Source organism: Equus caballus, chromosome 15, assembly GCF_041296265.1.
Source record: "Equus caballus isolate H_3958 breed thoroughbred chromosome 15, TB-T2T, whole genome shotgun sequence".
Classification (NCBI taxonomy): Eukaryota; Metazoa; Chordata; class Mammalia; order Perissodactyla; family Equidae; genus Equus; species Equus caballus.
The window spans coordinates 34,850,836-34,865,287 of record NC_091698.1 but is presented as its reverse complement, the minus strand read 5'-3'; the positions used below and the strand labels follow the sequence as shown (position 1 = coordinate 34,865,287).

The window sequence follows — 14,452 nt, the reverse complement described above, 5'->3', positions numbered from 1 at the left end:
CCTGTTCATTGTTACAAAATGGAGACTCTCCAAAATATCTAAGCTGGCTTTATTTTTAAATAACTGGAGTTAGTTTCTGCTTCTCCAAACCTTGTTGGTCTTTTTGTTTTAAGCAAGTCTGGTCACCAAACAAGAAATAAATCACACTGTCCTGCATTTCTCAAAGAGTTAATCTAGGTAGGCAAGACAGAAACACACAAAAAGTAAAATAGGTGTATCAGACACTGCCATGCAATGTCACAGCACAGGAATGCTACAAATTCCTAGGAAAGAGAGAGTTGATAATCTGTAAACTTGTGAACGGGTACCATTGCTTTTCTCTCTAACAGAAAAAAATGTGTGACCACCCTTCTTACATCTTCTAAGAAAGGCACATGCATGTCTATCTACTACTTTCTCTCATTTGCCTCATGAGCTCATTCTGCTGTGGCCTCCCTAGTTCTTTTGCACACTGTCATGCTTAAATGTTATTTCTTATGGGCATCTTTAGGGTTTTTTGAGCATTTCTCAGAGTCCTGAGGCAGATAATCAGACGAGCTGACTGGGCATATAAGGAACTGGTATCAAATCAAACTCCAGGGGACTTCTGCTCTCTAGTCATTAGAAGATGGGAGTTGTGTTTGCTGAGGCTCTAGGAATAAGAGGAGTTTGTCTTCCCCCTTACTACCCCAGCATTGTCCTGCTAAGTCTCGCCTTTCCCCTGCCTCCTTGTCTCAGTGCCACTCTCTTCTCCCACTCTGCTGTAAGCAGGCAAAAAGGTCAACTGACTGCCCGAATTTTACTCCAGGTTAAAGAATTTAGATAATGGCACATGTCTTGGTAAGGCGAATCACATATGCTGTCCTCAACTCTCTCATCCCCAGAGAGGAACAAGCCTAAAACTACCTGGACATTTCCTGGGGCTCCCTTTGGTTGTGCTCCTGTGCATCACACTGTTTCTCTTAGCTCTGTTCTTTAAGACTGAAATTCTTCGTACTTCAAGGCTTGGCTACCACTCTTAGACCATCTCTGCCCGTTTGAGTTTCTGGAAGAGAATGGACCTTTTCTCTGGAAGTTCCTCATTCTTTCTATCCTTCCCCTCTCTTGCCCCCTATTTCACCACTTCTGTTGAAACAACTGTTTCAGAAACCACATTCCCAACTCAAGCGCCCTCTGAGCTCTGCTTGCGTACACACTGTTTTATTCCTACTTTTTCCTTCTATCCCTTGCCCTAAAGCCCACAGGGAAATTGGCCTTCCGCTCTTTGGCCTTGACCTGATCACAAGCTTCCGTCCCACTTCCTATCCTTCTGGGAAATAAGGTTCTAAAAATGGACTCCCACTCTCCCTGCCTTCCCCTTAGAAGTCCCATCCATGAATTGATAGAGCACATTTGCATGTTATCAGTAATCATTATCTGTCTTATGGTGTCACATTCAAAGTATGTAAGTTTGTGCAGTTGCATTTTACTAAGAGCTCTGCTGTCGTATTCGGAGACTGGCCCTCAGGTCTGGCTTACTCCGGGAACCTTATGTCTCATTCATTCAAGACTGGACTTAGATGTGAATGTGTACTAAATATAAATAGCACGTTTAAAAATTTTTTTATGGAAACTGTTTTGCTAGACCATGCTAACGAGTCAGCCAGGCTGACTTTCTGAGTTTTGCCAGAGCTCAAGTTTGACCTGTCTGTCTGGAACTGCTGTGTCTGACCTGAGAGAGTGTCTCTTTTAGTGGTAACAGCATTGATGTGCTGTGGTTCTTATTCAGGCCTCCAGGACTTTTCACTAATTCAGGATCTACCTTGTTTTTGCCTGGTTAAAACCTGGTAATAGTAAAATTTATAGTAAAATACTCATCCAGAAAAATCTTTGTTCGCTGTTCACCTATTAACTCTGCTTTCTTTACTTTCTTTTCAGATTTGTCCAATATGTGCGGCATTACCTGGAGGCGATCCTAATCATGTCACGGACGACTTTGCAGCTCACCTTACACTTGAACACAGAGCCCCTAGAGACTTAATATCCTTTTAAGAGGCAACAAGGGAAAGAGTTGTTTATAACGTTTGTCGTTTTGATTATTTTTAAGCATGATATCCCCAAAGAGAAAAACTAATCTCCAAATTATTTGAATTTATTTGACCTTTCTCTAAAAGTGACTCAGTGTTGAGGTGTAGTTTCTTATTTCTCTTTTTATAGACTTTGACTGTTATGTGAACCATACTCTTTAAGTGAAAGTTGACTTGTGCATGATCTTTAGTTCATTACAATCCGATTTTTTTTTTTAAGATTTTATTTTTCCTTTTTCTCCCCAAAGCCCCCCTGGTACATAGTTGTATATTTTTAGTCATGGGTCCTTCTAGTTGTGGCATATGGGACGCCGCCTCAGCATGGCCTGATGAGCAGTACCATGTCTGCGCCCAGGATCCGAACCAGCTAAACCTTGGGCGGCCACAGCGGAGCACATGAACTTAACCACTCAGCCACGGGGCCGACCCCTTCAATCAGATATTTTAAAGATAATCTGACCAGATTGTAAGTCTTCAGGATGGTGTTTTCATACAGAAGAGGAAAAGTGCTAACGCAAATTAAAGTCTAGTTAATTAAATATAAGGAGGATTTATTTGCTTCCTCTCCCTTTCTCTATTGCCTTACCCTGTTGTGGGTAGGATGTGCCGGGATGGTGGGCAGGTATGCATCTTGGGGCTCCTTTCCCTTGACCTTCTCCAGAGAGACCTGTTTCCTGCCCAGTCTCTGAGACGGACAGCGTGAGGTCCAGCTCTAAATTCCTGTCCTAAGCCTATCTACCAACAGTTCCTAGCAGTGTTCCTTGTAATCTCCAGGAAATTACTGGCCCACCAGAGCAATTAATTCTGTAAACTCAGTGTTTCTGGTTTCAGGTTATGAATTGTTTTCTAAAACTATCACCTATTAACTTAGGGTTTTGTTCTTGTGTAAAGGTTTCAGTTTCATTGCAGGTTGAAGTAATTCAAGAGCTTATCAAAACTTTTCTGTCTGCCAGATTTTCTTCTGATTCTTTTGATTGCCTCCTGGCAATCATAATTCAACCTATTGACGAAGAAACTGGTTTGGTGGTTTTCTTATCCTACGGCTCCCATCCCTTGCTCACAGTTCCTATTTTTCTAATTGGAAATATGGCCCTGTACAGTTAGGGGAAGCTAAGTGGAAACTAATGGAAAGATAAAGATAGGGAACCAACCTAAGAAATGAGTGTCAGTGAGCTGAGGAGACTGCTTACTCTTCCTCTCTCCTCAGTGCAGGCGACACTGAAAGCAAAATAAAGAAAGCCGTGAATTTTTTTTGGAGAATAAGAAAACCCAAATGGACCAAGAACACTTAAGCCTTTGAAGTCACTTTGCATTTTGTATAAAAGAATCCTCTAACGATACCCAGAAGGGTTATGCTTGATCCATGCTTCTCTCCATCTTCATGGAGAAGCTAAGCAAAAAATTTAAAACCAAGCTTATATCCTGAACTTTTTCAGCGAGTTCAAGGGCCTCTAGTGAAATTGGTATCCATTCAATAGAATGTCCCACATCATCTACATCCGTTTTTGTGAGATGTTTGTAAGAGTTTCTGGTTAGCAAGACATGAAATTATGCAAAATGTAATAATAAGAGAAAGGGTATGTTACATTCTAGATTCCTAGCGAGTATTACCATTAAGTTCTAGAAAACAAAATGTTGGCATAGCAGTTATCCTGAAAACATACTAATTTTTCAGGTTCTTCAAGTGCTACTATGTGGCGACTTTATGTGTTTGACACGAGGGAGTGGTTTCTCCCAGCCTCTTAAGTGCCAGAACTTTTTTTTTTGCTATTTTGATGGAACTCTTCCTAAAGTGTACTTTACACCCAGCTACTTTTTAAAAACAAAATATAATGATCATAACATCACTTTCTGTAGAGCCCAGGCCATCATCGAGAGAACCACAGTGAAACAATGCGCGTTATGGTGGCGCCTGAGGGCTCCATGGAGCTGCTCACTCTGTCCCTAAATGACCATCTGCTAAAACACTGGGAAGCCAGCAAAAAAATTAATCTTATATAGCTGTTCTTTTTGCTGCTTTGAAAGAATAGTCTCTTTTCCCACAATATCTGGCTTTTCCCACACACACGTTTTGCCTGTGTGGGCATACAAGGCTGTCTTCATGAGTTTTGGCTGCTGTTTGCTGCTTGGGCTCTTCTTCAGTCTGACTCGCACTCAGCCGTGTAAGATGGTTGAGGCTGCTGCAAGTTTGACTTCTTAATAAATGCGATGTTATTCTATGTGTCCACTTCCATAAGACATTTAAATCTAGTTTTCTGCTTAGCAGCAGCATTGAAAAAGAACTTGAAGACAGAGATTAAAATAGCCAAAAGGAGTCTTTTACTCCTGAATTTAAATTATCTGAACTGTTGCTTTCTCATTATATATGATAATTGAGATTTGGTTACCTTATATATTAGCACACTTCTCCCCAGATAAAAAAAAATGATGCATATTAATTGTGGTTCCTGAGATATAAACATTTAGGAAATCCAGTGCTGGGATTAGGGTAAGGGACTATCTCACCCAGGTCTCTGACCAGGCACCTCCTTCTACGTCGCCTGGCACACTTACACTGGTTAGTGTGGAGGGAGCCCAGGAAGACATCTCTTCCTCCCTGGAGAAACTGTTTTTCCCTTTGAAAACACACACACATATAATATATACACGCTTTCACACATTGCTTTATATTTAAATGTCTTTTTTAGAGTTAATAGCCATCATGGTCATGATATTTGCATTCTAAATTACATATGCTGTTCTAAAATGGTGAAAATTTAGAAAATCTGCATGTCTATGTAGCCAGGGCTCAAGTGTCTTTTTTCTTGCTGTGAAATACTCGGGTCCTTTTCTTAACTTTGGAGTTATGATGAATCGAGTGGCGTTCGACATGTACGTAGAATGTTTCACCCTGGCCGGGGATTAGGAGGTCCTCGTGCTCGTAGATCAAACATGCACTTTACTAGCAGTTCTACTGGTGGACTTTCTTCTTCTCAGAGTTCATATTCTCCAAGCAATAGGGAAGCCATGGATCCTATAGCTGGTGAGTTAGTTTCACGTTAAGACAGGAAATGGCAGGGGAGGGCGGCTCCTTTAAAATGTTTTTGCGGGGTTTGTGTTCTTAGTCTCTTATCATGCTCCTCTGTCCTTCACAAAGTTCCCAAATATTTTATAAGTATAAAATATTTAAAACTAGACAACATAAAGTAGTTCATATTATTCTGGCGTTTCTTTAGGTACTTAGAGGCGTAAGATAATAATAAATGGCTTTGTGTTCTATTTGTGGCCTCCGATGAAACCCCAGACAATCATAAAAGATTTCAGTATTGAAAGACTCCCACAATTCCATGATTCAACCTCTATAAGTACACAGATAAGAAAATTAATTGATGACTAAAGAATTAAGCTCTTCTTGTGGAAGAAAGTAAAGCAGGAATTTCTCTGTCCTTGCTTTGATTTTTGAACTAAATTGCTGTGGAACATACTGATAAGTACATGTTTTAATAGCTTGGAAAATCCTACTAAAAAACAACAACATCTGAACATGTAGTTCGTAACTGAGTCATTGGGTCTAATGCGTGGCCAACCTGGGAAATTGGCAGCAGAGCACAAGGGTCGGGAGTCAAAACAAATTGTCAAAAATCACCATAGCCTGAGAATCTGAGAGACACACCAAGCGCACACAGGCGGTAAGGCTCTGCAGAGCCTGTACAAGTTCTGAAACGTGTGCACGTGGTGGAACGTGTCCCTGGAAGCCGTAGTGCGCCTTGCAAAGCACCCTGGAACACTGCTGAGTGTGAATCTTGTGATAGAAACTAGGAGTGCTTCTACTCATAAAGTGTTCTTTAAAATGTGAGAGAGACAGTGTGAAATCATAATTCCAAATGTGCTTTGGACATTTGGATGTGTAATAAGCCCAATAAATGGAGTTTTGCTGATTTAAAAAAATATTCTTCATCCAAAGGGAATATTTTCCTGTGGCTCTAAAAGTTAAAGTAATTTCTAGGAGCAAAATGCAAAATTGAGGAATTTTCTCCATTATTTCTATTTTCTCTGTCACTGAAAATTAGTTTATTTAGTGATTGACTATATGACAGAATGGTCTAAGAACCCCTGCAATAAAGCAACAGGGAGCAAGAAAACAGAAACATACCTTGTCAATGAGTTTTAATGGTGAGCAGCATTTGCCCCTCCCTGATGAGAAGGCAGCGACACAGGTCCACATTGCTCTTGATGAGTACGGCCTTATTGAAACAAGAGCGTCTGGATGGGAACAAGCCACTAAATAGGCTGTACAGTGTGGAGCCAGTCAGCCTTACTGGGTGTCGCCAGTGGTACTTTCAAACGACAGGACCAGCAAGCACCAGAGAGAGACGGCAGAGGCGAATGTGCGAGGGTCACAGTTAGACGTGATCTGGGTCTCTTAGGTTGCATTCTAATCATTCCTTCAGTCAGCCAGCCAGTGTTTGAGTGCCTGCTTCTTGTCAGGTTCTGTCCGAAGAGCTGGGTATGCTGTCAACAGTAGACTTGATCCCTGGTTTCGTGGAGCTCATGTTGAGAGGGCTTATATGATGATTGGACCAGTAGATGAACCACTTTAATCTCCTAAAATACTAAGAGAAAATATAACTAAAGTAGTCCATTAAGCAAATAATTTAAAAAACAATCTCTATTATGTTTTGCTTAAAACAAAAATAATAGTATGTGGGTTAACTTTCATATATACTTGCATTCCCTATACACAACAGTGCTTACCTCCAGGAGGCATTGTAAAACATAGTGAGCTCCAAGCTGAGACTCTGTGTTGTCAGGAGTACCAGCCTGTTGATCCTTTTCGATGTTCCTCCAGTAAAACAGTGATCTGTAGCGTTTTCTCTTGCTCGGTACTTTGTCGACATTAATCGTCTTCCTTTCCATTGGCAGAGCTTTTATCTCAGTTATCGGGAGTGAGACGTTCTGCAGGAGGACAGCTTAATTCTTCTGGCCCTTCCGCTTCTCAGTTACAACAACTGCAGATGCAGCTGCAGCTCGAACGGCAGCACGCCCAGGCGGCACGGCAACAACTGGAGACCGCGCGCAACACCACCCGGCGTACTAACACAAGCAGTGTCACCACTACAATCACACAGTCCACAGCAACAACAAACACAGCTAACACAGAGAGCAGTCAGCAGACTATCCAGAATTCCCAGTTCCTTTTAACAAGGTAGTGCATATATTAATACAATTTTTGTTTGAGAAGTAATGTTTTATTAGCACTGTGCAGTTTGAAATGATCTTTTCTCTTTTGTGCTTCTCTGTTCTTAAAGTCTCTGCCTTTGATCAAACTGTTAAAACTCACATATCTCTAATCAAAACTGCATATTCAGTATTTCCCGAGGAATAGGAAAAATAATAGTTATTTTAGGTAAACTATTTTAGTTATTTAAACTAAGTGGTTTAAATAAATAGTTTAAATAACGAAATAGACTATTTTAGTTATTTAGTTATCTAAAAAAGTTATTTTAGATAAAGTGGGAATGCTAGTGGTCTTGTTCTAACGGATATATCATCATCTGATATGAGTTTCTCTTCCCCATAAAACGTAAACACCATATCGTTACATATATGGGTCATATTAGATACATTTATTATCATAATTAACATTGTTTTCTTTTCATTGCCAATTTCAGTCTGCTGTGAAATATAAAAGGTATAAGAAAGGATTTTCATAATGCAGTGGTGGTTTCTCTAAGAATTTCTGAAGAAGCAGGATTTAAATTCTTACGGTTGGCACACAAAAGTAACTATTTTTAAAAATAGTTTACCATGGTCTGAATAATATTCAGTACACACAGGAAAAAGCTCTGCTGGATGGAGTAGAGCTTATTTGCTTCTGAAACTGCTGTTAACAATTGAATATATTCCTCTGCCAGAACCTCATAGGCAGAAGAAGAAAATTAGTGTACTATGTCAGTTATTTCCACAATGCAGTGTGTATAGCAACTGGATGTTTGAAAAAAATATTTTCATTTCTGTATATATTTCTTTTATCTCATACTTTTGAATATCTCTGTTAGTACAGTGGTACATATGTGTAATTGTAAATAACGTATTGTGAATGCAGGATAAAAAATGTTAGGGAACCCCTGCAGACAGGGTCCCTGTCTAGAATCCCAGCTTTGCCACTTACTAGTTTGGACCTTAGGCAAGTGACTTCACTTCTCCAAACCCCAATTGTATCATCACTATCCTTTGAATCTTGCCTCGTGACAGAATTATTTTGAGGATTAAATGGAATTACTACTGTGTGTATGGTCTGGCTCAGTATCTGACATATGGTAAAGGCCCAATTGATGGTACCCGTTATTATCATTTGTTACGGATCTAAGGAGGAAGTTTCAAGTAGGGAATTACCTTTGGATTATCTCTGCAAAGTCAGTAACTGTGCTGGTTATTACCAGAAAATGTTGCTTCAGCATAAGAAATCGCACAGCCGAGGGTGGATCCACCCTGCTGTCACGGGCCGACCAACAGCAGGCCTAGGACTTGCTGGGTCTAGGTTCCTGCCTCAAAAGGAGACTGCCAGTGTGTGTCCACCGAGAGTTCACCGACCTGTGGGTGGATTGAATGTCCTGCCACTGCCCTTTGGAAAAGATATCCTCCCACCCTGCCCTGTCCCCCCTCCCCCCCAAACTCAGTGGGCTTGATCTGGGATTTTTCTCTGGTTATTCTACACTAGACACCCAGCTCACAGGGCATGGCATGGGTAGCCTCTGAGTGCTTTCCTTGGCTTCTGCTTGTCTTGAAGGGTTCTCTGATTCTTGAAGGACCCCTTCTGTCATCTCACATTATACATCATATAGTCCCTCACAATTTGCCGACCACTTTCCACAACTTTCATTCTATCATTTGCTCCAGACTCATATGATTTACCTAAGGCAATATTTCCCCAAAAATATTCCCTGAACTTTATATATTCAGTTTCTGCCCTAATGAGTAAGTTTGGGTAAAACTAATAACAAAAATAAACAATTGATTCTTGGGCTTTTCAGAACTTTAAATATATTAAAGTGCGTTGTGAATCTTCAAGGCAAGGAGAGCGGCTGCGGTGTTTCCCGGGGAAATCCTGGGCTCTGGTCTCACTGCTGTTATGGGCTGTGCATAGGGCTTGAGGCTTCCCTTTGGTCTCTGACCAGGAGTGGTTCCTAGCCATATCCATGTTGCCCTGGAACATGGAGGATGGGCACGCAGTTTCTTTGGAGTCCAAAATGGTTAACCTTTAAAAAAGTGATTGTTTCAGCACCTCTGCCAGATTCCAGTCTTTTGGTAGTGGAGCCAGCTAGTTTTGCTAACCCCAATTTGAAGATCCTTACAAACTTTGCAGTTACTTCTAGATCCCAAATGAAATTTGACCCATCAGGAAGTCTAACCAGATTTTATCAACCCCTCAGGAATGGAACATTTTCTCATGTTCTCATTTCTTTCCTAAAAACAGTAATATTGGAATTACATGCTCTCCAAGGGGTCAGGGATCTCAGCCCGTATGTTTCTAGTTTGCCTGCTTCCCATCTTGTCTTCCGTACATCCTTTATCTTTCTGGAATAGGTTTGACCTTAGGTTTTTTTCTTTACCAGAGTCTTTTTCAAAGCTAAGGGCGTGGAGTGCCTTGCAGTTCTTCGCACCTTTATAGTTTTGATTGAGAATGTGTAGCCTATTGCTCAGTCTCCTATTCCAGTAGATACTCTCTTGTGATATTCTTCATTTGCTTTTCACCGTGTCATCAGTCATTTCCTTTCAATGCGGATTTAATGGCTTTTTGTAATTACCTTCCAGATTCTTTTGCTTTCTTTAAGTTCTGAAGTTTAGATCTTTTTAATTTGTTTTCTGAGCCATAGATCTAGTCATTCAGTGACTTTGAACTTGATAGCTATGGGATTTTGAACATGTTACTTAACCTCTGCTTCCGTTTTCTCTTCCTGTAAGATATTGATAATAATAGGACCTAACTCATACGAGTTGAAAGCACTTAGAACAGAGCCTGGCCCTAGTAAGTGCTCAGGACGTATCCTCCTTGTTGCTTCGGGATACCCCTGGGCCTCCAGCACAGACAGGGCAGCAGAGCAGGTGCCGGTTGGTCGAGGATCGTGGGCTCTATGTGCACCTGGTTCTCTGGGGGAAGCACCTGGCGTCCATACCTGCTGGGCCTCCTTTCACTGTCACCATCTTCTCCCTGTTTTGTTACTTTTCCTGACTCCCGTGTGCCAGCTAGTTTCCCTTTCTTTACCACTAAAAATATAGAGAAATAAAATCAAAACTGAAACTAAGCAGAAGTTTGCTTAAGTCCTTTAACAAGTTAGTAACAAGAATTCGACTCTTAACAACTGCCAGTCTCCATGCAGATGAACCAACTTCCCCAACGCAGTGCAGATCTTACAAGCGCATGTGTCAGAGGAGCATGCCACGCCGTTAACCTCACGCTGGCCCCGCCACACAGTCCTTGGTAGGGGAAATGTAGGAGTGAGTGTGTGTGTGTGTGTGTGTGTTCTTGCCTTTTTGGGCTTCTGGACATATCTTCATTTCAGGAAGAATTAGATGGAAAGGAAGGGAACTTTAGAGAAAAGTCAAGGGAACTTTTAGGATTTCTTTCAGTCGAATATTCTAGTCACTACAGTGTTTTTGTGACTGGGGTTGCTACTTTCCTCTTTACTACCCACAGGTGAAATTCTGGTTAAGGAAGTCACTACTTCCTCAAGCATACTACCTGTTAGAAATTTTGTTTTCCGGGTCCGGCCCAGTGCGCAGTGGTTAAGTGCACACGTTCCACCTTGGTGGCCCGGGGTTCGCCGGTTCGGATCCCAGGTGCGGACATGGCACCGCTTGGCATGCCATGCTGTGGTAGGCATCCCACATATAAAGTAGAGGAAGATAGGCATGGATGTTAGCTCAGGGCCAGTCTTCCTCAGGGAAAAAAAAAAGGAAGAGAGGATTGGCAGCAGTTAGCTCAGGGCTAATCTTCCTCAAAAAAAAAAAAAAAAGAAATTTTGTTTTCCTTAGAAAAATTTTCACCACAGTTCTCTGGAAGGAGTTTGAGAAGTCTAAATGTCTTTTTTCTCGTTGAATCTAATTAAAGCATAGATTTGCACCTCAGGGTAATAGTATTGCTACAAGTCTAGGGAATTCTTCTCAACATAATTAAGGTGATAAATTAGAGCAAGCTGTTCCAATAATGTGTCTCAGATTCTGAATTTAGCCACCTGTGAAGCCTGTACAGTGTAGGACATTGTAGAAATTGAACATGCCATTGTTCACTGACTTTTTACCAATAAGATCTTTCTTTTTACCTTACACAGGTTGAATGATCCTAAAATGTCTGAAACAGAGCGCCAGTCCATGGAAAGTGAGCGCGCAGACCGCAGCCTGTTTGTCCAAGAGCTCCTTCTGTCCACTTTAGTGCGCGAAGAGAGCTCGTCCTCAGACGAGGATGAACGGGGGGAGATGGCAGATTTTGGTGCTATGGGCTGTGTAGATATTATGCCTTTAGATGTTGCTTTAGAAAACCTAAATTTAAAAGAGAGTAATAAAGGAAATGAGCCTCCACCACCTCCTCTTTGATGACATCCCAATTCGCAGACAATGTCCTCTGTGCTGTATTTGCCAATGAAAGTGGACAACAACTATCTTGGGTTTGTTTGGTGATTGTAATTTCAGGTCTGTCACTCTTGTTACATTGTGTACATTCAAAAGGAAGAGAGAAAATATATATGATAATCATTTCCACTTAACTAATTTTTACTTCTAGCAGGTAAATGTAGGTAGCAGTGCAGGGGTGATCTCTGCTTCCTGTACCTTGACATGCAAAAGGCTCTCCTAATACTCCACATTCAAACTGAAGAGGAAAATTGAAATCTCTAATGAAGCTGCTGTGTGTATTTATGAATATTAATGAATAAAAACTGCTTGGATGGTTTACCTTAACTACTGCATGAGGTTTTTTGCAGCGTGCATGAGTTTTAGTGACCTTGTTATTTAAAAAATTAAATACAAGGAGTAAAACTTAAACAAAAATAAAAGCCCAAAGCTTTCCCAAACATTATTCAATGGTTACACGGCAAAAGAGTTACGTGACGAGGTAGCTTTTGAATAATGTCTGCCTGAATCACCTTTCTTTGTGTGCCTCCTACGCACAAAGCCAGCTCTGCAGTGGAATCTGGGGGTCGTAGCCGGGTGTCGTGCTCCGCCCTGTGTGACTGTCCTGTCGCCCTGTTAGTCATCTTGCCCTTGGGCGCTCAGCCTGTCTCTAACTCGTCTGTGGAAGACACACCAGTACAGCTACTGTTGGGACCTGCTGCAGGGTGCTTGTGTGCCCTGAAACAAATCCTGTTCGTATTTGTTTAAAGTTTTTACTTTCTGTGGTTGTTTAAAATTTTTTCAATTGTTAAATATGTTTTATTCAGGTGTAGATGAATTTCATTTATTCACTGTTCAACAAAGTTAACCTGAATTATGTTGTCTTTGTTTTTGAAAATCTCACCTTCTCAATCATACTTTGCGTTATTTATGTATCTGCTTCATAGTTTGCTGAGACAGATCAGTATCGGGGAAGCTTTGAGGGTTTGCTTTCCCAGATTTTGTCAATATATTACAACCAAATTCTTAATGCTAACTTTAGCACCTTTTATTTATTGGGTTTTTTCTGGCATAAAAAGTAAAGCCTTTTAATTGAATCATGCCACCTCTATGCCTATATTATTAATCCTATGTGTAAAACATGTACAGCTTTCTGGGGTTTGTTTTGGGGTTTGGAGGGGCCGGGGTATTTTTTATTTCCTGTTCCAGTTTCTGTGCATAGACTTTCATGATAGCTCCAAGGCAGGGACAGCGGGTTTGGGGGTTGGGGGCAGTTTTTGGAATGTAAATTTAGGACTTTTGAAAAAGGTGCGCACAGCTTCTGATAAATTTATAACTAGACTTAACCTAATCATGTCTTGTTCCAGTGCTCGCTTCTCTGAGCCCTCTTCTCAGTCTCCTCTCTTTCTCCCGTCATCCTTTTCCTTTCCCGTCTGTGTTTCTCCGTTTCTTCAATACGACAAGCATACAGACTTGAACGCCCTCCGGTGTTCTTCCGAGAACTGTGAAGTCCATGTTCATCCAAATGTAACCAAAAAAGAAGTCACCCCACACGTCTAAAAAACTGTTGCTTCTCCTCCTCTGAAACTTCAGACTCCAACAATTTCCAGATATAATAGCTTTGTTTTCTTTAGTTTCTGTGATGGAAAATGGTTTAAAGGAAAACTTCACACCACGCTTCTGGTGATACTAGAAGCCCAGTCCATTGGGATTTTCTTTTTTTTCAATTGGTTGTTGAGACGTTTCAAAAACCAGTTTTCAAGCTGTGGTCTTTTCAAACACATCTTCTGCACATAAGTCACACATTTCAATAAAGCATTTTCAAGACTGTTGACCACTTGAATTTCTTTGGTGTTGGTAAATTAGCCTAACTGCTATTCAGAGATTTTCTCTCTCTAATCCAGTAATTTTTTTTTCTTTTTATGCTAAACTTGGAGTTCCTGATTTTGTATGAATGCATTACTTTGGATGTGAGAAATAGAAATTACCGATTATGTCTTTTCCCTTTTCTGCACAAGTTCTGGGAAAATGTGAGATCCATCCTTTTTTAACGTGGTTCGAGGGAACAACTGTAAGTCCATTCAGGGCAGTTTGATTTAGATGATCGATTTAAGACCTCAGAAGACCTGAAGGTTCGTCAGATTCCATCTCATGTAGAATACTGTATATTAATTATTTTTTACCAGATATTTACAGATACCTCACCTCATCCTGTATGTAATCGATAATAATGTATTATTTTAGGGTAGAAAGACACAGACTATCAATATAAAAAATATATTTAAGCCCTTCAAATTCTTGTGTCCTTTGTCTTTAGTTTCTGAGTTAACATCATATTATTGAATAAAAATAATTGCTAAGACTGATGTGGAGGAGACAAAATGGAGACGCCATTGTTTACTTTGGCTACGCCTTCAAAAGTCTAAGAACCAGATCTGAGTTTCGAGAGGTCTTTGTCTGTTTGGTTTGAGTTCTGAGCGTGTAGGGTGTAAGTTTGTAAGTTCTGCAGTGCTTGCCTCCACTTCCTGTTCAGAAATAATTTAAATCTGTCTGCTCAGGGTGTTCTGGGAGAAGTTTAATGTCATGACTCAGAGAGAACCCAAAAAAATTTACAGTGAAGAGGAAAACCTACAGAGAGTGTTTGAAACTCTATTTGCTTCTATTTCTGTGAGATTTATGGAATGCAGTGTACGAATCGCAGAGGGTGTGGGGTATCCATGAGCATCACATTCCTGGATATTTAATCACCACAGAGAACAAATGGAATTTGGAATTTGACTGAAATGGTAGAATCTACCTCATGACTTCCTCGGATGTTT

The 14,452-nt window shown here is 40.7% G+C and overlaps 1 protein-coding gene across 2 annotated transcripts in view; it reads left to right on the top strand.

The window, feature by feature from the left end:
• Window positions 1-13,465, top strand: part of KCMF1 (potassium channel modulatory factor 1) — a 67,080-nt gene extending 53,615 nt beyond the window's left edge. For both annotated transcript variants that reach the window (XM_023618814.2, XM_070236218.1), the window contains exons 4-7: window positions 1,897-1,998; window positions 4,893-5,067; window positions 6,948-7,230; window positions 11,357-13,465. In XM_023618814.2, coding sequence (XP_023474582.1) covers window positions 1,897-1,998; window positions 4,893-5,067; window positions 6,948-7,230; window positions 11,357-11,618 — 822 coding nt within the window. In that variant the 3' untranslated portion in view covers window positions 11,619-13,465. The remainder of the gene's footprint in view (window positions 1-1,896; window positions 1,999-4,892; window positions 5,068-6,947; window positions 7,231-11,356) is intronic.
• The last annotated feature ends 987 nt before the right edge of the window (window positions 13,466-14,452 follow it).